This window comes from Notothenia rossii (assembly GCF_949606895.1).
Source record: "Notothenia rossii genome assembly, chromosome: 7".
NCBI classification, from domain to species: domain Eukaryota; kingdom Metazoa; phylum Chordata; class Actinopteri; order Perciformes; family Nototheniidae; genus Notothenia; species Notothenia rossii.
Window position 1 is genome coordinate 3,653,173 of NC_136905.1, and position 25,768 is coordinate 3,678,940.

At 41.5% G+C, this 25,768-nt stretch overlaps 1 protein-coding gene across 1 annotated transcript; it reads left to right on the top strand.

The window, feature by feature from the left end:
* Positions 1 to 2: 2 nt before the first annotated feature.
* Positions 3 to 25,738, top strand: bcan (brevican; the record flags this gene model as incomplete). Its single annotated transcript, XM_079640898.1, has 11 exons — positions 3 to 261; positions 1,016 to 2,920; positions 4,769 to 4,921; positions 6,418 to 6,894; positions 7,142 to 7,309; positions 9,104 to 9,208; positions 10,965 to 11,123; positions 20,324 to 20,406; positions 22,283 to 22,427; positions 23,757 to 23,939; positions 25,011 to 25,738. Coding segments are annotated over 11 exons (3,768 nt in total), but the record flags the coding sequence as incomplete, so codon positions are not given.
* Positions 25,739 to 25,768: the final 30 nt, after the last annotated feature.

The following is a 25,768-nucleotide window of genomic DNA, read 5'->3' on the forward strand; positions in this document are numbered from 1 at the left end:
TCACCTTCTGGCAGGCGAAGGCATTCTGCCTGAGTCACGGGGCGGAGCTGGTCACCACGGCTCAGCTCTACGCCGCCTGGAGCGACGGCTTGAACCTCTGCAGCCCGGGGTGGCTGGCGGACGGCAGCGTGCGATACCCCATCGTCACCCCTAGGGAGCGCTGTGGGGGGGGGGAGCCCGGGGTCAGGACCGTGTATCGCTACAGCAACCAGACCGGCTTCCCCCAGCCCCACACTCTGCACGATGTCTACTGCTTCAAACGTGAGAGACTTGTTGAAGATTTAAAGCAATTCCTCCCACTTTATCTTACAAAAGAACTGGGTCCAAACTGACCGATGTACTTCTTCCATGAATCATATATATAGTGTTTTAGGGTTTATCTGATTTCTTCAAAGCCTTATGATGTTCTCCATAATACTCATTTGTACAAATTGAATTGCCGATCACCACTTTAATTTAATTTTGAGTGTTTGGTCAACTTTGTAACACCTACAGTATGCTGCCGGTCAAAGATCACCACCATAGGAAATGAATGGGTAACCCTATATGATGTTTAAACATCAGAGAGTAAACACACACACACATTGACTAAATGTGGGAGTGTGTACTTTGTACATTTGTGCATTATCATTAGTGTACTATCATTTAGACACTGAATACATATTAAATCTTCTTTGTACATTCACTGCAGTTATTCGTGAAACCAGCAGTCTGAGACATTGTTTACAGATTAAAATGGTGTTAAATACAATTTGGTGATGATTCATGTTTTTTGTGTTAATGTAAGAGCAGTTAAATTTGACCGGTCGAAAACTTATTTTTCGTATAAAAACAGGCAGCTTGATGAAGTAAATGCGTTTGACTTTGTGTATCCATGGAACAAACCTGGGTGGATTTATTAGATTAATAGCAATTCATCTATTCCATCAATCAACAAAATATGCATTATTTAAAACTTCTCTTTGGTTAACAGCTGTTGAAGTCATTTTGATTACATTTCTGCTCTTTATTCCAGGAAATAACGGCCCTTACACGGACTCCCCTCTGGACTTCCTCTCCACTGAGCACGAGGACATCGGCCAGGACGTCGTGTTCTTCACCGACCCTTCAGAGGAGGAGGGGTTCAGCAACAGCGAGGCGACGGAAAAGAGCCTCGAAGAAATCTTCCACGCCCAAACGGACAATCCTCTCAAACACATTCCTGTGCAGCAGACTACACTCGGATACAACCAGGAAGCACCCAGTTCTCTGTCTGTCACTCAAACATCTGAGCATCCAGACTCCACAGGGGAGGAGAGAGAGAAGGAGAGCTTCCCGGAGGCATATCATCCGGCACCTGATGAGGAAAACACTGAAGAGTCTCCAGCAGCTTCTCCACAAAGTGTTGATGGAGCCTCCACTTTACCCACAACACCTGAAGAGCCCTCAGAGCATCCTTTTACTGTCACCGAAACAACTGATGCTTTAAATGCAACATCTGCATCTCATATTTCTGTCACGGAAACAACTGATGCTTTAAATGCAACATCTGCATCTCATATTTCTATCACCGAAACAATGGATACTTTAAATGCAACATCTGTATCTAATATTTCTGTCTCCGAAACAACGGATACTTTAAATGCAACACCTGTATCTCATATTTCTGTCTCCGAAACAACGGATACTTTAAATGCAACATCTGTATCTCATATTTCTATCACCGAAACAACGGATGCTTTAAATGCAACACCTGCATCTCATATTTCTGTCTCCGAAACAACGGATACTTTAAATGCAACATCTGTATCTCATATTTCTGTCACCGAAACAACGGATACTTTAAATGCAACATCTGCATCTCATATTTCTGTCACCGAAACCACGGATACTTTAAATGCAACACCTGCATCTCATATTTCTATAACCGAAACAATGGATACTTTAAATGCAACATCTGCATCTCACATTTCTATAACCGAAACAATGGATACTTTAAATGCAACATCTGCATCTCATATTTCTATAACCGAAACAATGGATACTTTAAATGCAACATCTGCATCTCATATTTCTGTCTCCGAAACAATGGATACTTTAAATGCAACATCTGTATCTCATATTTCTATAACCGAAACAATGGATACTTTAAATGCAACATCTGCATCTCATATTTCTATAACCGAAACAATGGATACTTTAAATGCAACATCTGCATCTCATATTTCTGTCTCCGAAACAACGGATACTTTAAATGCAACATCTGTATCTCACATTTCTGCCACCGAAACAACGGATGCTTTAAATGCAACATCTGTATCTCACATTTCTGCCACCGAAACAATGGATACTTTAAATGCAACATCTGCATCTCATATTTCTGTCTCCGAAACAACGGATTCTTTAAATGCAACACCTGTATCTCATAATTCTGTCACCGAAACAACGGATGCTTTAAATGCAACACCTGCATCTCATATTTCTGTCACGGAAACAACTCCAGCTGTAAATGCAACATCTGCATCTCATATTTCTGTCACCGAAACAACGGATACTTTAAATGCAACACCTGCATCTCATATTTCTGTCACGGAAACAACTGATGCTTTAAATGCAACATCTGTATCCCATGCCTACGAGCTCCTCAGCAGCTCTCCAGGTGTTCCCCATGTGGAGGACCTTCCTGTTTCACACACTCCTGAAGCTGAGCTCGTCCACTCGAGTGTCTCAGAAGCCAGCGCTGCTCCCTTGGAGGAGACATCTTCACCGAACGCACAGGAAACAGATGTTCTCTCCGACGCCCCGCAGCCTGAGATCTACCCGACAGAAGAGGAGCAGGTGACCCGTGTTCTGGAGCTGGAAACTCAAAAGCCTTTCACTCAAAGTTCAGGTGTTCCCGAAACCTCTGCAGCCTCTGAGCTGCTGCCTACGCCGGCTTCAGGTGAGAACAGAGAAGATTAAAGTGACACATTTAACGAGAGGTTCCTCCTGTCGTCACAATACTGGAATACCGTTTTTTAGGGTTAGGGTTACTTCTACTTTTACTCAAGCACACCATCTGAGTACTTCTACTTTTACTCAAGTACATGATCTGAGTACTTCTACTTTTACTCAAGCACACCATCTGAGTACTTCTACTTTTACTCAAGTACATGATCTGAGTACTTCTACTTTTACTCAAGCACACCATCTGAGTACTTCTACTTTTACTCAAGTACATGATCTGAATACTTCTACTTTTACTCAAGTACACGATCTGAGTACTTCTACTTTTACTCAAGTACAAGATCTGAGTACTTCTACTTTTACTCAAGTACACGATCTGAGTACTTCTACTTTTACTCAAGTACAAGATCTGGGTACTTCTACTTTAACGTACACGATCTGAGTACTTCTACTTTTACTCAAGTACTAGATCTGAGTACTTCTACTTTTACTCAAGTACAAGATCTGAGTACTTCTACTTTTACTCAAGTACACGATCTGAGTACTTCTAATTTTACTCAAGTACAAGATCTGAGTACTTCTACTTTTACTCAAGTACACGATCTGAGTACTTCTACTTTTACTCAAGTACACGATCTGAGTACTTCTACTTTTACTCAAGTACAAGATCTGGGTACTTCTACTTTAACGTACACGATCTGAGTACTTCTACTTTTACTCAAGTACAAGATCTGAGTACTTCTACTTTTACTGAAGTACAAGATCTGAGTACTTCTACTTTTACTCAAGTACAAGATCTGAGTACTTCTACTTTTACTCAAGCACAAGATCTGAGTACTTCTACTTTTACTCAAGTACACGATCTGAGTACTTCTACTTTTACTCAAGTACAAGATCTGAGTACTTCTACTTTTACTCAAGTACAAGATCTGAGTACTTCTACTTTTACTCAAGCACAAGATCTGAGTACTTCTACTTTTACTCAAGCACAAGATCTGAGTACTTCTACTTTTACTCAAGTACAAGATCTGAGTACTTCTACTTTTACTCAAGCACAAGATCTGAGTACTTCTACTTTTACTCAAGTACACGATCTGAGTACTTCTACTTTTACTCAAGTACAAGATCTGAGTACTTCTACTTTTACTCAAGTACACGATCTGAGTACTTCTACTTTTACTCAAGTACAAGATCTGGGTACTTCTACTTTAACTCAAGTACACGATCTGAGTACTTCTACTTTTACTCAAGTACTAGATCTGAGTACTTCTACTTTTACTAAAGTACAAGATCTGAGTACTTCTACTTTTACTCAAGTACACGATCTGAGTACTTCTAATTTTACTCAAGTACAAGATCTGAGTACTTCTACTTTTACTCAAGCACAAGATCTGAGTACTTCTACTTTTACTCAAGTACAAGATCTGAGTACTTCTACTTTTACTCAAGTACAAGATCTGAGTACTTCTACTTTTACTCAAGTACAAGATCTGAGTACTTCTACTTTTACTCGAGTACAAGATCTGAGTACTTCTACTTTTACTCAAGTACAAGATCTGAGTACTTCTACTTTTACTCAAGTACAAGATCTGAGTACTTCTACTTTTACTCAAGAACAAGATCTGAGTACTTCTACTTTTACTCAAGAACAAGATCTGAGTACTTCTATTTTTACTCAAGAACAAGATCTGAATACTTCTATTTTTACTCAAGAACAAGATCTGAGTACTTCTTAAAACTCTGCATGTCGTACTTCTTAGTCTACATAATAATTATATTTCCTGCTCTAGTTTTTCCATTTTCAACTCTGTATAAATTCTGATCTGATCTGTTTTCTCTGCAGCTTATGATCTCACTGCAGAGCCTCTGGGTGTTTCTGTGGAGTCGCCCTCCCCCAGAGATGGAGCTGATTTGACCTCCAGCAGCTCTTCAGAGGAGGCAGCAACACATCCTTCCCCCGGAGACCTCCACCCTGCAGAGACCCTCCTCACCACAGGTGGGAAGTAGTACAAATACTTCGTTAATGTACTTCAGTACATGTTTCTAGTATCAGTACTTTACTCCCCCAATTATTTTTCTGACAAGTTTTTACTTTGACTTCTTACATTTTGAACACTAATACCTGTACTTTCTACTTCTTACATGTTGAACACAAATACCTGTACTTTCTACTTCTTACATGTTGAACACAAATACCTGTACTTTCTACTTCTTACATGTTGAACTCAAATACCTGTACTTTCTACTTCTTACATGTTGAACACAAATACCTGTACTTTCTACTTCTTACATGTTGAACTCAAATACCTGTACTTTCTACTTCTCACATGTTGAACACAAATACCTGTACTTTCTACTTCTCACATGTTGAACTCAAATACCTGTACTTTCTACTTCTTACATGTTGAACTCAAATACCTGTACTTTCTACTTCTTACATGTTGAACTCAAATACCTGTACTTTCTACTTCTCACATGTTGAACACAAATACCTGTACTTTCTACTTCTTACATGTTGAACACAAATACCTGAACTTTCTACTTCTTACATGTTGAACTCAAATACCTGTACTTTCTACTTCTTACATGTTGAACTCAAATACCTGTACTTTCTACTTCTTACATGTTGAACCCAAATACCTGTACTTTCTACTTCTTACATGTTGAACCCAAATACCTGTACTTTCTACTTCTCACATGTTGAACACAAATACCTGTACTTTCTACTTCTTACATGTTGAACACAAATACCTGTACTTTCTACTTCTTACATGTTGAACACAAATACCTGTACTTTCTACTTCTTACATGTTGAACACAAATACCTGTACTTTCTACTTCTTACATGTTGAACTCAAATACCTGTACTTTCTACTTCTTACATGTTGAACACAAATACCTGTACTTTCTACTTCTCACATGTTGAACTCAAATACCTGTACTTTCTACTTCTTACATGTTGAACACAAATACCTGTACTTTCTACTTCTTACATGTTGAACTCAAATACCTGTACTTTCTACTTCTTACATGTTGAACTCAAATACCTGTACTTTCTACTTCTTACATTTTCCAAACAGGCTGGTTCCTTTAGTCTGAATGTGTGTTTGGTGGCGTGATCATTATTATTTAGAGTCATTGCGTGCCTATTGATTTGAACACGATCCGTGTATCCATCATTTCCTGGTCTTCTCTAAAGAAGAGGGACCAATGAAAACGTTGTCATGTTGCCGTTGGTCACCATGGAAACATTCATTAGCTAACAATGACATTATTGTTCTATTAATATAAAGGGAGGTCAGGTACTCTTTAAAACAGCTGCTAGTTATGGGTACTTTTTACTGAAGTACATTTCAAAGCCTCTTTACTTTGACTTGAGTAAAGAAGTTTAGTTAGTACTTCTACTTTCACCAGAGTATTTTTAAACACGAGTATCTGTACTTCTACTTGAGTAAAGGATGTGTGTACTTTTGCCATCTCTGCTCCTCACAGACTCCTCCAGCGTCACCTCCCTCCCCTCCTCTGCTCCTGTCCCCCCGTCGACAGAGAATACAACAGAACATCTGGAGGAGAAGCAGGAGGATTTGGGAGAAGTTTTCCTCAGCACCACCCAGAATATCTTCCTCTTTGGTGCTACGGAGAAGGAGCATGACGGCGGAGAGGGATCAGCTGAATCCTCAGGAGGGAACCCGGAGGTCACGTCTTCGCTCTTTCTGACAAATCCCACTTTAGCCCACAGTGAGGGCGAGGAGGCCACCGACGCTCCTCCCCCCTCGGAGGTTAAGATCACGCTCCTCCCTCGACTGAGCCTCTCCCCCGGCTGGGAGCAGGATCCCTCCTCTTCCTCTTCCTCCTCTTCCTCCTCATCTTCCTCCTCCACGCTACAGGAGTCCCGCTCTGATGTGGAGTTCAGCGCCATGCCTCCTGCAGCCGAGGAAGAGGAGGAGATCTCCACCAGCAGCATGCATGGTGAGTTTCAAGGTCCATTACAAGCTGGGGGAAGTACTTCTGAGTAAAAGTAGAAGTACTCAGATCTTGTACTTGAGTAAAAGTAGAAGTACTCAGATCTTGTACTTGAGTAAAAGTAGAAGTACTCAGATCTTGTACTTTAGTAAAAGTAGAAGTACTGAGATCTTGTACTTTTGTAAAAGTAGAAGTACTGTATGCCTAAAAAAAGCTGAAGTTGTCTGCATTAGAAAATAAACGGTCTCTACAGATCCTGGATCAGAGGGGGAGAGCAGCACTGACGATCCCTCTGGTAAATTCTGCACGATGCCTCCAGGTGAGGAGGACAGTGGGGGCCCGACGGTCTCCAGAGAGGATGTGACCCCCCAGCCTATATTCCCGGGGTCTTCAGCCATGGCCGTCTCCATAGATACTGCAGGTACCTGAGCTCCAGAAAACACTATAATATATATATTAAAAAGCGTTCATATGACATTTAAAGAGTCCTCTCCTGCTGATGTTCAGGTGTATATCAGTATGTAGTGTCTCTACTTTAAAGAGTCCTCTCCTGCTGATGTTCAGGTGTATATCAGTATGTAGTGTCTCTACTTTAAAGAGTCCTCTCCTGCTGATGTTCAGGTGTATATCAGTATGTAGTGTCTCTACTTTAAAGAGTCCTCTCCTGCTGATGTTCAGGTGTATATCAGTATGTAGTGTCTCTACTTTAAAGAGTCCTCTCCTGCTGATGTTCAGGTGTATATCAGTATGTAGTGACTCTACTTTAAAGAGTCCTCTCCTGCTGATGTTCAGGTGTATATCAGTATGTAGTGTCTCTACTTTAAAGAGTCCTCTCCTGCTGATGTTTAGGTGTATATCAGTATGTAGTGTCTCTACTTTAAAGAGTCCTCTCCTGCTGATATTCAGGTGTATATCAGTATGTAGTGTCTCTACTTTAAAGAGTCCTCTCCTGCTGATATTCAGGTGTATATCAGTATGTAGTGTCTCTACTTTAAAGAGTCCTCTCCTGCTGATGTTCAGGTGTATATCAGTATGTAGTGTCTCTACTTTAAAGAGTCCTCTCCTGCTGATGTTCAGGTGTATATCAGTATGTAGTGTCTCTACTTTAAAGAGTCCTCTCCTGCTGATATTCAGGTGTATATCAGTATGTACTGCCTGTGCTGCAGCACCTCTTTTCACCCTCCGTCTGAAACCAGGGAACACCGGGATTTCAGCCTTTGCAGACCATTTACATGCACTAAAATCTAAAGAACTAACTACAGGAAAGGGAAAACCCCAACAAGCATAATAGGACCTTTTAAAGTATATTAAACAAAGTAATTAAAATGAAAATACAATTAAAACAAGCCAGACTAAGATTAAAATTACAGTGTTTTTTTTAACAGCTGTTTGCGTGTTTTATGTCTGACGTGTGTTTCTGAAAATGCTTCATCAGGAGAGATGGTGCTGAACGTTGTAATGTAACACCTCCCGCTGACTCAGCACCACAGAGAGATTAGCTCCTATTTTAAATGACATCTCTGAGAACTATAACACAGTACGCTGGCAGCTCCTCTCTGTGTAAGACGGTTTCACATTGTTGGAGAAACATAACAAACACTCATCTCAAAATTTAAAAAAGGCAGATACAAACTTCATTATGAATCAAAGCGTATTCCTTTTTATTTTTTAATGCACATTCAGTTTGTTTGCATGACCCAAAAGAAAAGTTACGCAACCTTTTTTTGAAACCTTGTCATTATTGCTGAGTCAACAATGCATCTTCACCTGTCGGTCCTTTACCTGATGTAACAGCTCCCTCTGCTGGTAGCAACATGGCATTTGACACTTTTACTTAAAATGATTATGTATATATAAATATATTATTCTATTTTATTTAATATTTTTTATTCACACTATTAATTTCTTTATTTTACTGTTTTATTTTATTTGATCATTTATTGCAATTATTTACTTTAACTTTTAAGTTTAGTTCATTTTATCTTTTATTGGACATTTTAAGTTAACATTTTTATCGCATATTCGTACTTATGTTTATTTAAATAATTAATTATGTTTTATTTATTTGATATTTTATTGCACATTCTTGCTTTAAATATTTATTTATATTTTATTTTATTTATATTTAATTTCATTCACCTTAACTAGATTGAAGCCAAACCCGATTTCCCCCAGAATGACTTTAATAGATTATTGATAGTTATTCTCTCTGCAGACTCGTGTGCTGAGAGTCCGTGTCTCAACGGAGGAACTTGTGTTGACGGTGAACCGACGATCTGCATCTGTTTACCCGGTTACCATGGAGACCTCTGCCAGACAGGTGCAGTGATTTATAAACATAGAGACCCTCAATCATAGGGAGAATAAGTACTCAGATCGTGTACTTGAGTAAAAGTAGAAGTACTCACAGGCCCGGTTCCAGAACAAAATGACTCAGGGTGCATCTGAGATTAGAGAGGGTGCAGGGGTAAAGTGCTATTTTTATAAGTGGGGAGTGGAACTAACACCCTCTAGGGGGGGTCCTCACCTCCTCTAGGGGGTTCCGGGGGCATGCTCCCCCGAGAACATTTGTTTTTTAAATATTGAAGTTAAAAGCATCAATCTGGTGCACTTTGAGAGCAAAATGAAGAGATCTATAGATCTATGTGCTCTTTGCTTGATTCATGCCTTCCCAGTCCCTTATCACGTATGGCCTATAAGAGCGTGGCGCCAGTTGTTGAAGCCAGTTGTGGTGAAGGCATCTGACTTACTTGAACCGAAATGTCTACATGCATAGCAGAAGATGGCATCTTTTTTACATGAATATTCCAGCCAATCTCTGTTTTGAAACCGTGAGCTGCAAAATGAGCGCCTTACCCCACTGTACAGGCAAGTTGGGTACTTTCTTAAATATACCTGGGCAGGCTCTGTTTTGCCGAGGTCCTCTGGCACTTGCGGGCCGCTGAGGGTTGGCGGCGTTTGGTGCAACGAAGACGGCTGCGGCTGCTCCGCCTCCGTGGGCGAGGCGGGCAAAGCCGGCGAGTCGGGCGTTAGTGTCCACGACAGTGGCCACGGGTAACGTAATGTCCCCATGATCTGAACTGTTGTTACCTGCAGTAGATGTAGTGTTACTGCTGGTGATTAGGGCTGGTTGTTTTAACCATTTTCTGATGTCTATCACTGACTGCTGTGTAAGCACCTTGCAGATGATGAACGCGCAGCGGCACAGGTCACGCGCACCTGACATAATAATAACGTTTCTTACTGTTTAAATGGACCAAATAAATGCAGCAGACAATGTTATTTAACCACAATTACAATTAATTTTATTTCAACTAAATTCTTCTTCTTCTTCTTCTTCTTCTTCTTCTTCTTCTTCTTCTTCTTCTTCTTATTATTATATGTAATATTTTTCACTTTTTTTTTTTCTTTTTTTTTCACTTTTCATTTTTCAAATGAGGGTGCATAACGGCTCAACTGAGGGTGCAATGCACTCTTATGCACCACCCCCGTAGAACCGGGCCTGAGTACTCAGATCTAGTACTTGAGTAAAAGTAGAAGTACCAGAGTGTAGGAATACTCTGTTTCAGTAAAAGTCCTGCATTCAAAATGTTCCTCAAGTGAAAGTAGAAAAGTATTATCATCAAAATATAGTTAAAGTAGCGACAGTAAAAGTATTCATTGTGCAGATTGGTCCATTTCAGAATAATAGATATGATATATTTTATAATGATTGATCATGAAAGTGTTCTCAAAGCTGGTAAAGGTGCAGCTAGTCTGAATGACTTTGTATACTGCAGGGTAGCTTGTGGATTTACTCCAGGTGGAACTAAAGTCTGATTTAACACTTGATTATATTTCACATCATTCATCCACATCTGTGAAGTAACTAAAGGTATTAAATACATGTAGTGGAGTAGAAGTACACCATGTACCTCTGAACTGTAGTGGAGTAGAAGTACACAGTAGCAAAACATGGAAATACTCAATTAAAGCACAAGTACCTCAAAAGTGTAGTTACCTGCACATAACCCCCCCCCCCCCCCCCCCCCCCCCCCTCCTACGTGTTGACCCTCTGATGTTGCTCCTGTGTTCAGACGTGGAGCTGTGTGAGGCCGGCTGGCAGAAGTTCCAGAGCTTCTGTTACCGACACTTTGTGAAGAGGCAGAGCTGGGAGGCGGCGGAGCAGCACTGCCGCATGTGTGGAGGACACCTGCTGTCAGTCATGACCCCCGAGGAGCAGCTGCACATCAACGGTACTCTGACACAATATTACTGTTAGAAAAATATCACTATTCACCGGCTTGAGCTTCAATCTCAGGATCCATGTATTTATTATCCTCTCAAGAATAGAATGGACTTTTTCTCAAAATCTCAAAATTCTGACTTTTCCTCAAAATTCGGACTTTTCCTCAAAATTCGGACTTTTTCTGAATACTTAAAAATGTTAATAATCTATGGGCTCAGAGCAGTCTCATAATCAGTGTATCCCCTAGGATGGAGTCATAGCAGCAGTGCTAAGGCACGTGGGCCCAGCATAATGTGAGCGCGGAGCGCGTGGAATATTTAAGTGTGTGCGCGTGCGAAGTGCGCCCCGCCAATTTGTTTCTATGTGTCCGCACAAGAAAGGCTCTTGAGGCCTAGTACCAGGGCCGGTTCTAGACAATTTGCTGCCCTAGGTGAGATTTTAGGCGACATTTTATGTGTAAAGAATAAATGAAAAATCTCTACAAAAGACAAATACACTGCAAAAACAGAAACTTATTGACATAGGTAATAGACGTCAACATGGCCTCAAATGTATTCAGTATTGTATGAACATGTTTGAATTGGGGGGGGGGACGTCACATCCTCTAGGGGGGGACCGGGGGTATGCCCCCCCGGGAAGATTTTTTTTTGAACATTTCACAGTAAAATGCTTCAATCTGGTGCACTTTGAGCACACAATTACTAGAGACCTGATCTAGGGGGCACAACTCTAAAACACCCATATGAAAAAGATCGGTTTACATTTTCATAATCAAATAAGTATGTGAACATAACCAATAACCTACCATAGACAATAACAAATAAATGTAGCTTATTTTATTTTTGTTGTTCATTCATATCTTATTTTACCTAGTTAACATTTATTTATTTATGCCTATTTTTGTATCTCTCCAACTTTAAACGATATTTTTGGTTGACTGTCCTATAGTATACATTGGAATGATTTCAAACCTGTTTTTATTTATCCTAATAATTATAAAGGAGTGCCTTGGAAATATGTGTTTACATAATTTGTGGTCAAAACGTTTGAGACCCACTGAGATAACTTAGACTAAAATGAACTATCTAAATACTCAGAGAGTCCTTTACCTCACTGAGCCTCTCAGTCTGACAGGAGAGCTCTCCTCCACCCTGGTTGTAGAAACATCTACTTCTTATATCCGTTAGCGCAGCTAGCACCAGATTCTAATAACAACAGCGCCGGTACCGGTGCGCCCTCTCCCTCGCTCACTCTCTCGCTACCACGCTCGCACTTTGGCTGTGAGCTGCGACATCCCCCACTTTCATCACTTACAGCGCCCACCGTACAGGGCAAATTAAACGTGTAACCGGGGTGAAAAGGGTGTGACATTTACTTAATGAGTGTTGTTACATCAAGGCCGAACATTTGGATGAGCGCCAACGGTCAAAAATGTGTTTTCCCTCCCAGAGCTAACAGCGCAGAGCCCCCCAGATCTGGCGCCGCCTATGCCAGTAACACAAACACTACAAATCCATATAACAAACAATCAAAAATGAAAAAGGGTCACCACTTATTATTATTTTAAGAAGAAAAAAAAAAGTTTGAGCCCATACGTCCATGACAGGATGTGTGATTACCTAGAAGAGCATCAGGACTGTTTGAGGCATATGATAGCTATGTGATTAACATGATGATTCAGCCTCTATGGAGAGAGACATATGACAAGCATGCTCATTTCTGACGTGGAGCTAATCTGAAGTAAACATTGAATACTGCTTTCTATTCCTCCATCTTGTGACTGTGGAACTCCCTCTCTTGGATATCAGCATGTGAAGGACACTGTTCAGGAACTAGTTGATGCTCTGTATGTGATGACTCCTTCCATTCTGGAGAGGATCACAGATACATGGATCCTGAGATTGAAGCTCAAGCCGGGGACTAGGGATTATTATGGGCTCAGAACAGTCTCATAATACACACATGCACACAGAAGGATTCACACTTGTATTTCCGGATCCACACTTGTGTTTTTCAATGCACACACAATGTGTTCCGTTTCATATACATGTAAATAAAAGCCAAGTACAGAAAAATGTTTTATATATGTATTTTTGATCCTCACATATTTTGATCCTCACATATTTTAAGATAAGATAAGATAAGATAAGACTTTATTTATCCCGAAGGAAATTGTTGTGCCAGAGTAACAAAATACAATAAACACAATAAACACAGCAGCAAAAAGAGCAATTAAACATCCACAGACAACATGAAACGTAGAAACATAGAAAGTCACACAATCAATGCAATTATTATTAGCAGTATTTAGTAGTTATAGTGCAAAAATTAAAACGTAGTGGCAGTTACGTAATTGCACGTTTTCATAGTATTATTAATAATACTAATAATAATAATATAATATAATATTGCACATAGTTATATATATAGCAGCGAGTGTATTGCAGTGATGGAACTTACAGTATATTGCACATAGTGTTGGTGTGGAAGTTCTCAGTGCCCTTTACTTAGGGGTGAAGAGTTAAAGAGTTTGATTGCCACTGGGAGGAAAGACCTCCTGTGGCGCTGTGTGGTGGTTATGGGTGATCTCAGTCTGTGGCTGAAAGTGCTCCGGTAGGAAACCAGTGTGGCATGCAGGGGGTGAGACCCGTTGTCCAGAATGCTGAGAAGTTTCCTCAGCATTCTCCCCTCAGACACCACTGCCAACGACTCTTGATCCACTCCCAGGACAGAGCCTGCTCTCCTGATGAGCTTGTTGAGTTTGTTGGCATCAGCTGTCTTCACCCCGCTGCCCCAACACACTACAGCAAAGAAGATCACACTGGAGACCACCGAGTCATAGAACATCTGCAACATAGTGCTGCAGACGTTAAAGGACCTGAGTCTCCTGAGGAAATACAGGCGACTCTGGCCTTTCTTATATAGGGCGTCAGTGTTTTTACTCCAGTCCAGTTTATTGTCTATGTGGACACCCAGGAACTTGTAGCTGTCCACAATGTCCACATCCATGCCCACGATGGTATTTTTTTAAAATTTTGATCCTCACATATTTGTTTTCCGTTTAACGCAAAATGCGTACATGAAGTGCTACGTCATGAACGCAAGAAATCATACCCTCGTGGGGGCGCGCTCATGTGATTGGCTTAGAATTGAGGAGACATCTGATTGGCTATAGATAGAAAACATTACAAGTACGAATCGGCTGACCGTCAGGGGAGTCTCAAAAAACCCACACACGAATGCACAGCGATCCGTGCACAGGAAGCGGTTTGTGTTTGCAAGTTCAGGGGATTTAAACGGAAAACAAATATGTGTGGATCAAAAATACCTATGTAAAACTTTTTTCTGTATTTGGATTTTATTTACATGTATATGAAACGGAACACATTTGTGTGTGCATTGAAAAACACAAGTGTGAATCCTTCTGTGTGCATGTGTGTATTATGAGAATGTTCTGAGCCATGGACACTGCTACAGTTGATATCTTTGTCATCATGTTGGAAGAGTACATTCAGTAATGAGTGCTAATTGGTTTCTATCTTAAATCAAAGGGAATATCTGTGGGTTGTCATGGCAACACAAAACCTTTTTCAATGCAATGGAGTTTCAAGACACTACGATGCACATTTTAAAGTTTTATTTACATTTTATAAACCGTTAATCAATTAAAACCAAATAATAATCTGCAGATTAATCTTGAATTAAATGTTTATTCGGGTGCAGCCATAGAACATGTTTTCTTACAGCAGATATCATCAAACTGATCTTTGGTGTTTCGTATTCAGACGAAATCCAAAGAGAAGATTTCCCATCTCTCAGATCCGTCCAGACACAACAACAGCCTTTCACGTCTTCCCTTTTATTGAATCTGTTCTTCCACAGAAAATGTTGTGGTTTTTTTCTTACTTGGTGTTTGGTCTGAGGAAAAGCAGCTGAGATATGAATCTGACATTCCTCTGGTGGTTTATTTTGAACTCTGCGGGAATTTACTGTGAAGAGAACAGGCTTCAACTCATGGAAGAGAAGCAAGTGTAAAGAGTCGTGTTCATCAAAAAACCGTTAGAAGAACCTCGAAAGCACGGAGGCTTTTTGAGCTAATTTCAAAACGAATAACTAGAGAAATAGCAGAATATTCAGTCGATGTACGTATATCTCACACACAGCATTTTACAGGTATTTCTGTCTTGATTTGATCTCATATCTATTCTTAGATTTCATTTGGAGCTGGGCTTGTTTAATCCTGCTGTATCCAAGGATTTGTTTATGATGTTAACCTGAGAAAATTAGCAAAATGAAGGCTTATAAACTAAGATGCATATGATAATTAATGTAAGGTAATTAAATCTACATGATAACATCAATACTAGGATCCCGTCCACACGGAGATTATCCGCTATAGTTCTTTATCGTATGGACGGTTCGTCCGCACGACGCCGTAACGGAACCGCGGCAACGGAGCCCTCAAACGATAACGCATCCCAAAGTGGGAAGGTCTGGTAACGCTTACAGCACCGTGTGTACGCCCTAAACGATCATAGCCCCGACTCTCCCCATCTCTCCTGCTCACCCCCGCGTCATTGCTGATGCGTTTCGCCAACAACAACAACAATGGTGGATCACAGGGTTGCGTTCGTGCTCCAGACGCTACTGACCATGCTACTGACCATGCTACAGATGTTAGAGCAAAATCTACAGAACCTTCTCCACAACCATCAGCAACAAGTGGACATGGAGAGCTACATGAACTACATGTTGCTAAATCCACCGCGGAGAATAACCAGAAGGGCAACCATGGCAACCATGCTTGGGGGGGTCTTCTTCGCTGCTTTTGGTGTATTTTGTGGCGGAAGTACAGCGCCACTTACAGGCCCGGCATATGTACTACAGCGTCTCCAGCGGGTCGAGCGCTCTCGTGTGGACGCACACGTTTCTTGAGCCGATTCTGTGTGGACGGAAGACTTTTTTGATATTCGATTCGTTTTCGTCTCCGTGTGGCCGGGGCCTAGGTGAGCATGAGCAAATGACATACAAGTAAAGAAGCTAACAGAATTAGCATTTCAGGCTAACGTTTGCTAGCATCAGAATCAGAATCAGGTTTATTGCCAGGTACGTTGACACATACAAGGGATTTGCTTTGGTATCTGGTGGTGTGAACATAAACAAACAACAACAAACAAGTTGCAAAGTAGGTAAAAAAAGAAATATTTAAGGAGAATAAGTATTTTTAAGAAACAATTTAGCATTAAAAAAGGATGCTAAAGACAAGTGTTTACACCAAATGTTTATTTAACTATAGAAATAACCTTAAAAGCTAAAAAACTAAAACACTTACGGCCCGTCCACACAGCGCCGTGCGTTGAAGTTTCAACGCTTCTGCCCGTTCACTTTGAATGGGGTGACGTCACGCGTCGCTGAACTGCATTGTGGGAGCGTCGCTACGCGTTGCTCGCTGCAAAAGTTGAGCAATGTTCAACTTTTGAAGCTTCGACGGAAGCGTCAGCCAATCAAATCATATGCCAGTACAAGCTCTAGCCAATCAAACCGCGTGCCCTTGTGTCCGGGGCGGGAGATTCATGTTGTTGGTCGAGTTTCAGACACGCCCACCTGCAAGCTTCAACGCACGCCGCTGTGTGGACAGGCCGTTAGGACAGGGGTGCCAAACTCAAATACACAGTGGGCCGACATTTAAAAATGGGTACAAGTGGAGGGCCGGACTGGTTCAATGTTTATTGCAAAACGTATTGAAATGAACTTATTGCACATATTAAACCTGGAACTAACAAAGCTTAAATTATTGCCTATAAAAACAACATTAAACATTAAATAATCAGTTCATTCATTTCTTATGGCTCTATCTGCAGCTTTTCCAGAGTCATTTCTTATGATCACATTTTCCCACAGGCCAACAACAGCTTCAACAAAACTATTTCCCTCAAAGAGAAACCAAACATGCCCTGTTGTCCTGAGAGAGAAAGTGCAGAAGGAAACATCCATTAAACTCAGTGTGCTGCTCTGTGATGCTAGCTCAGATACTTGGCATCTCCTCTTGGGTGCAAGGTCATCAATGTTTGGGCTCAGGCTCTGAGCTGAGGAGACCCTCAGGATGGAGTGAAGGTGTGCGTGCAATATACCGGCGGGCCAGATCTAATAGGAATTAGAAATGATCCTGCTGGCCGAAATTAAATCCACCAAGGGCCTGATTTGGCCCCCGGGCCTTGAGTTTGACACATGTGACTTAGGACAATGAGTATACGGTATAACTACAGTGTGTTATATTTTAAAGTGGAGTGCAGAAATGTGCAAAAAGCGTTCAGAGAGTCGCGCATACTTCTGTTGGCAGATATTAAAGAGGCCCTATTATCAATGTTTCACCTCTGAACTTCCATATCCTATTTTAGTCATTATATACCGCCCACCCAAACCTAACAAGGACTTCACTGATGAATTCACCACACTTCTCACTCACATTTGTTCACTCTCATCCAATATCATTCTGTTAGGTGATGCTAATATTCATTTGGACAAAATTAATCTTTCTCTCACTAAGGACTTCATCTCATGCCTGGACAGCTTTGGTCTTCAACAACATGTTGACTTCCCTACTCATTCGAAAGGTCATATTCTGGACATAGTCTGTTGTGCTGGTGTCACTCCCCTAAACTGTTCTGCTGTCTGTCTCCCCATCTCTGACCACATGCTCATTTCATTTAATTTAAGTCTGTCACTGTCCAAAATCAAACTGTCACGCACTATGTCCTTCCGTAATATCAAAAACATCAATGTAACCGACCTCACAACTGGTATTGACTGTTTTCCCACCATCACCCCCCCATGTACCCCGGAACAGCTGGTTCTCTTGTATAACAATGGTCTCCAGACTCTGTTAAATTCACTTGCCCCCCTCAAATCCCGGACTGTTTCATTCCCCCACTCTGCTCCCTGGTTCACCCCCCACCTACGTCAGCTGAAAGCCGAAGGTCGTCAGCTGAAGAGGCTTTTCAGCAAAACCGGACTCACCATACACAAACAAATGTACCATACCCACATCCTCATATACAAAGATGCCCTCTCCTCAGCCAAATCCCAATATTTTACAGCAAAAATTACTGCTGGTGCTGGAAACACCAGGGCCCTGCACTCAGTGGTCAACAAATCACTCCGCCCCCCTGATTCCCTCCCCCCACACTTTTACTCCACTGACCACTGCAACTCTCTGATGTCATTTTTTAACACAAAAATAGACACCATTCACCAGCAACTGACCCCTCACACGTCCAGTTGTCCACCTCCTTTTGTCCCCCACCCCCCCCTCTCTCTACCTCTCTCCTGCTTCGAACTCCCCTCTGCTGCGGATTTATCCAAAATCATCCGGAATTCCAAGCCATCCACCTGCCAACTTGACCCCCTCCCATCCTCCCTGGTTATAGCCTCCCTCCCCTCACTGCTGCCCCTGATAACTGCCATTATTCACTCCTCCCTCACCTCTGGTTCTGTCCCCTCAGCCCTCAAAACTGCAGCTGTCACACCGTTATTAAAGAAACCTGGTCTAGATCCCAACATCTTCAACAACCTCCGCCCCATCTCCAACCTACCTTTTCTCGCTAAAATACTAGAAAAAGCAGTGGCATCACAGATTCAGACACACCTCACCAACAATAACCTTTATGAACAGTTCCAGTCCGGTTTTCGCCCCCGTCACAGTACAGAAACAGCCCTCATTAAAATCACAAACGACCTCCTGATAGCAGCTGACTCTGGACAATTATCCATCCTCATCCTCCTTGATTTAAGTGCAGCCTTTGACACCATTTCCCACTCCACCCTCCTTGACCGACTTACATCCATTGGCTTATCTGACACACCCCTAGACTGGTTTCACTCATATCTCTCCGGCCGTACTCAGTTCATTCAGTTAAAATCATTCACATCCCATCCCTCCCTCATCTCCTCCGGTGTCCCCCAGGGCTCTGTCCTTGGCCCCATCCTCTTCATCATCTACCTCCTCCCCCTTGGACAGATTTTCCGTAAACATAACATCAATTTCCACTGCTATGCGGACGACACCCAGCTATACGTCTCCTCCAAACCCTCTTCCACCTTCCCACCCCCCTCCCTCTGTACCTGTTTACAGGAAATCAAATCCTGGTTCACCTCAAATTTCCTAAAACTCAACAGTGATAAAACTGAGGTAGTCCTCATTGGTTCAAAACTCACACTCACCAAGCAACCCAGTTTTACTCTCACCATCGACAACTCCCCGGTTTCCCCCTCCCCTCAGGTCAAGAGTCTGGGTGTCGTCCTCGACAGCACCCTCTCCTTCCACACCCATATCAACAACACCATCCGGTCTGCCTATTTTCATCTCAGAAACATCAACCGCCTCCGCCCCTCACTCACTCCCCACAGTGCCGCTATCCTGGTCCACTCTCTCGTCACCTCCCGCTTGGACTATTGCAATTCCCTTCTCTATGGTCTCCCCCACAAACACCTACACAAACTCCAACTGGTCCAAAACGCTGCTGCCCGTATCATCACCAGAACCCCTGTCATCAGTCACATCACCCCTGTACTACACCAACTCCACTGGCTTCCCATTAAACACCGCATTGACTACAAGATCCTCTTTCATACTTTCAAAGCCATTCATAACCTCGCCCCCCCATACCTGTCTGACCTTGTCCATGTCAACATTCCCACCCGGTCTCTTAGGTCTGCCTCCTCCATCACTCTCAAAGTTTTCCCAGCCCGTCTCTCCACCATGGGGTCAAGAGCCTTCAGCCGCTCTGCCCCTCACCTCTGGAACTCCCTCCCCCCTGATATTAGAAACATGGACACTATCACCACTTTCCAAACTCACCTCAAAACCCACCTGTTCAGGCAAGCGTATGGCTGACCTGTGCTGCAAGCTGTATGTTTTTAGTAGTTATGTTTTTAAACTGTGTTTTGCTTTTAACTATGTTTGTAAAAATTGTTTTTAACCTTGTTGTACGGCGACCTTGAGTGCCTTGAAAGGCGCCTTATAAAATAAATGTATTATTATTATTATTATATATAGTTATTTTGTCCTTAAGTCTGAGGCACTATGTAGAAAGGTGCTTTATACATTTACTTTCAAATACTTGACACCATTAATAAAATACCACGTACAGTTACAGTGCATTAAGCCTTCTTTTTATTTTCTCCTCACAATCTTTTTTTATTTTTCAGAGAGAGACAAAGAGTACCAGTGGATCGGACTGAACGACCGAACCATCGAGGGAGACTTCCGCTGGTCGGACGGGAACCCTCTGGTACGTCTGTCTGTTCTAGAGGTTTCAGTGCACGTAAATGATCTGCAAAGGTTAAAATCCCTGTGAAACATGTCCCAGTAGAGGCACTAAATCAGGGGTGTCCAAACTTTTTTCACCGAGGGCCACATACAGAGAATATACAAAGGGCTGGGCCACTCACCAGAGGAATCTCATGAGTTCAGTTATAAGTTAGCTAAATCAATCAGGTCAATGATGCTCGTGAGTGTTGACCGCTCATCCCTCAAGCCTCAGATTGATTATAATAAGGTGACGTAGGAAGGGTGTATTTCAAGCTTGATATGTAAACCGGTCATTTCTTATCGACTAAGATATACTAGAAAATGTTTCCAACTTTAAAGGTGGGGTAGGTAATTCGGAGAAACCAGCTCCAGTGCGCTAGAATTTGAAAATACACAGCCGGAACAAATCTGCCACTTCCTTCCAGAGCCCCTCCTCCAACACACACGAACGCGCACATGACCAATGAGGGCACGAGATAAGTTTGTGCACAGATGGAAGGCTGACAGGCAGGTAGGCCCATCCAGTTACTTTAGCCGGCTCAGATGATTGGTCGTGCTTTTTACAGCGCTACGGCTTCCACTGATGACATTTATTTATGTATTTATTGTCAAAGCATTTAAGATATTCATTGCTATCGGGACGTTAAGAGCATTCCATGGAATATAACAACAAGTGTATCTCGAGCCGGTTTCTCAAACTTACCTACCCCACCTTTAACTGACTGAATTTATTTGAAAAGTGGTCTAATTAACACATGAATACTACTTTGTAATATATGTTTACATTTAAGAAGTCAATATAAGTCAAGCTCAAGTTTCATTTGTGGGCCGCACTCCATTATACTTTTTAAATTTGCTGAAGGTCGATTATAGCGGCACAAACTCCCTATGAGTTAACCGCTGAGAGGCTAACATATGCTCTTTGCTGTGACGCGTTCCGTGTAAGAGTCTGAAGTCATTTGGAGTCCATGGTGTTTAATAAAGACGAAAACAAAGAATATACAACTCCAGACCACACGGTCAACAGAAAGTATCAGAGCAAATTCACCCTCTTCCTACGTCATATCCTCCAAACCAGCATCCAACAGGTGACTAGGTACCAATTAACCACACCCACGTGACCATTGCCGGAAGTGATAAACAATAAGAATCAAACGTGATGCAAACAGAAATGAAGATCATAATAGAAGTAATAAGTAATGGCAAAACAAGCATTTTGGCTCCTACACGATTCAAAATGGTCCACGGGCCGTAGTTTGGACCCCGGACCGTAGTTTGGAAACCCCGGCACTAAATACTAATATGAACCTGAACATTAGCTTAATAGGACTCCTTTAAATGTAATATGAACGCTTTTAATGTTTTGTTCTGTATTACCGAGTTGAATTAACATTAACTGCGCCCCAAAGCCATGGAACAAAATACCTATTATATATAATTTTTTAATTATATACAGACATCAGGGAAGCCAGCTCGGTGGAAGTCTTTAAAAAAAACACTCAAAACTCATTGAGCCTTTGAGGAAGCTCCTGCTCTCTGCTGCACGTTCTCCATGCACTCCGATGCATTTGAACCTGTCATCTGATTGTTGAATCAATGTTCAGTGAAATGTGAAGCACTTTGGACTGCACTTATTGTATGAAAGGTGCTATTCAAAGAAAGAGTATAATTATTATTTAGAGGCACAAAAAACCCTCAAATACACCTGAAAATGAGCAGAACATTTAATCCTGAATGCAGGCCTTTAACTCAGAGTTTTGTTACAGCGTGGTGTTGATACTCTTCCCTGAGGAAAGCAAAAGTACTTCTTTCTGATTTGTTGAGTTTACTTGATGGTGCTTTATTATTTCCCTCAGCTGTATGAGAACTGGTACGCGGGTCAGCCCGACAGCTACTTCCTGTCCGGGGAGGATTGCGTGGTGATGGTGTGGCACGACGGCGGCCGCTGGAGCGACGTTCCCTGCAACTACCACCTGTCCTACACCTGCAAGAAGAGCGCCTGTGAGTCGCCTTAAAAGACTGTGGACAAAAAACAATGGCTCCCAAAGGAGGAGCGCTTCTGCCCAAGAAGACAAAGTAGAAACCCCAAATGTAGTTACTGAGCCACAGAGGTGGGAAGTAGTGGAGTATAAATACTTCAAACTTTATTGTCAATCTTTCAGTTTGTGTGTACAGACCGGGACATCGAAATACCGTTTCCCACAATCCCAGATACAAAAACAAAATACATATACAAATATGTATGCAAATATGTATACACAATCAAAAAAATACTTTTATACATGTGCACGCATTAGGCCTAATTAAAAGCACAACAATCAATATATACAAAATAACAGTCAAATGTACATTAGTGCAAGACTGTCCATAGCAGCCTAAAAAAGTGTCTGTGTGTGTGGGGAGTTAAAGTCCACACACACACACACACACACACACACACACACACACACACACACACACACACACACACAATCACACACACACACACACACACACACACACACACACACACACACACACACACACACACACACACACACACACACACACACACACACAGACACACACACACACACACACACACACACACACACACACACACACAGACACAGACACACAGACACTTCGTTACTGAACTTAAGTACATCTTTCTGACATCAGCACTTTACTCCACTACTTATTACTTCTACTTCTTACATGTTGAACACAAATACCTGTACTTTCTACTTCTCACATGTTGAACACAAATACCTGTACTTTCTACTTCTTACATATTGAACTCAAATACCTGTACTTTCTACTTCTCTCATTTTCCAAACAGGCTGGTTCCTTTAGTCTGAATGTGTGTTTGGAGGCGTGATCATTATTATTTAGAGTCATTGTGTGCCTATTGATTTGAACACGATCCGTTTATCCATCATTTCCTGGTCTTCTCTAAAGAAGAGGGACCAATGAAAACGTTGTCATGTTGCCGTTGGTCACCATGGAAACATTCATTAGCTAACAATGACATTATTGTTCTATTAATATAAAGGGAGGTCAGGTACTCTTTAAAACAGCTGCTAGTTATGGGTACTTTTTACTGAAGTACATTTCAAAGCCTCTTTACTTTGACTTGAGTAAAGAAGTTTAGTCAGTACTTCTACTTTCACCAGAGTATTTTTAAACACGAGTATCTGTACTTCTACTTGAGTAAAGGATGTGTATTTCTACTTGAGTAAAGGATGTGTACTTCTACTTGAGTAAAGGATGTGTACTTCTACTTGAGTAAAGGATGTGTGTACTTCTGCCCTCTCTGCTGAGCCACCTTCCCATGTTTCTCTCTCTCAGCGTCCTGTGGCGAGCCGCCCAGAGTTCCCGGTGCTAAGGTGTTCGGGAAGAAGCGTTTGCGTTTTGAGACGAACTCCAGGCTGCGGTACTACTGTGAGGACGGCTTCCTGCAGAAACTCAACCCCGTGATCAGCTGTCTGCCCAGCGGCCAATGGGAGGAGCCGCTGATCACCTGCATCCAAGGTATACCTTCAATATATCTTTAATTGTTTTTTAACACAAACAATCACACATTGATAACATCAATTAAGAAGTATGCTTTTTTGAGGAGGATTTACTGTATACTGCAAAAGTAGAAAACTTAAAACATGATCTCATATAAATCACTGGGAAAACAACTTAAATCTTATGTTCCTCTAGCACAAAATGATCTAGAATAACTATACCACACATTTGATGGCATGGCTCTTCAATGACATCCTTTTTTTTAACATAAGATCACAATCACTGTAGATGGTATGTTCAAGACCCTCTAGCTTTTTGTAGAGGGAACCAGGGAGATGCTGCCTTCAGGGTCCAACACAGAAATACGACATCCTTGCACCAGTCCAACAATGCTAAATCAGTGGAGTATTCTTTTAAAGGTCACCTATTATGCAAAATCCACTTATATTCCCGCGAGAGTACGGAAAACTTTAATTAATTTCAAATGTGGTCCAGTGGTCCGTGAGTACACTTTGAGAAGCACTGGTGGAAAGAGACTCTGAAAGTGTCAGGAACAAAGATTCTCTCTCTTTTTGATCTATTTCTATAAAAACCTGTCTGAAAATGAGCTGATCAGATTTTGGCCACTTTATGATGTCATAACGATGTTTTGTCTTGTGTAACCATTAGCCAATCAGCAACCAAGGTAACCCCCCCCCCCCCCCCCCTTATCACCTGAATCTCCTCCTAGAGCACCATTGAGTTCTTTGTAACCAAATGTCTCTCAGAGGGGCGTGGGGAGGGGCTCCTTATTTTCATCTAAAGTAACAGAGAGAGAATCAGCACTTTGGAAACAGGGCTGAAACAGAGGGGATTATGGGTAATGCTGCAATGATCTGTTTGGTGTTTCAGCCAATCAGAGACAGGCTCTGTATGTATCTGAGACCTGTGATATATGGATGAAGAACAGTATGATAGGGGACCTTTAGGACATTGGGATTGTTTTCAGAAAAGTTTCGGGAGCCCAGGGATTATTTGGTTTATATTTGTGTTCCTCCCTCCTAATGTACAATGCTGCAACTCAAACATTTCTTATCTTATCTTATCCAGCCCCTTCAAAGGAAGAAGACCCAGTGACATCACTTCCTGTGCGGCGTGAGGAGGTCACGGAGGTCACGGAGATCACGGAGGTCACGGGGGTCCAGGAAACAGTCACAGAGAAAACTGTGTGGCTCTTCTAGGACATCAAGTGGGTCGACTGAAGCCGATGAAAAAAAAAAAATCTTCTTTCCATATTTTATTTGGTCCTTAAAAGTCAATTTTCTGCATTAAAGTTAAACTGTATAAATCTAACCTTTAATATTCAAATCATTTCGACGCCACCTGGAAAAGCTGGAATCCAAATGTGTGTTTTTCTGTAAAATCGAAATACTTTTGGTAAATTACGAAACCTTAAAAACAACCCCGAGCTAAAATGCATCTGTGCACAGGTGACATCTTTCTAAAGACTCTCCACATCTTTTGGTGCGTTGTCTTTCTCTATCTGTTTTCCAATATGAACCGTCAGTATGATGAGAAAGTTTAATTTAAAATGTGTAAATATTATCTACACAAAGACGCACATGGGGATCAATGAAGTAAAAAAGCAAGTATTTCAATGATGTAACGACATCTTATGTACCGTCTCTTTTCTAGTTTGTAGAACTGTAATACACTTGTAACAATGAAGGTGGTGTTGATTGTTTATCTAATTAACGTAATACATGTATAAGTAGAGATAATATAGTAAACATGAATACGATGAAAAAGGAGAAATAAAATGGATTTTTTTAAAGTTAGTCAGATTTTTTACTGTATTTTGATTAAAT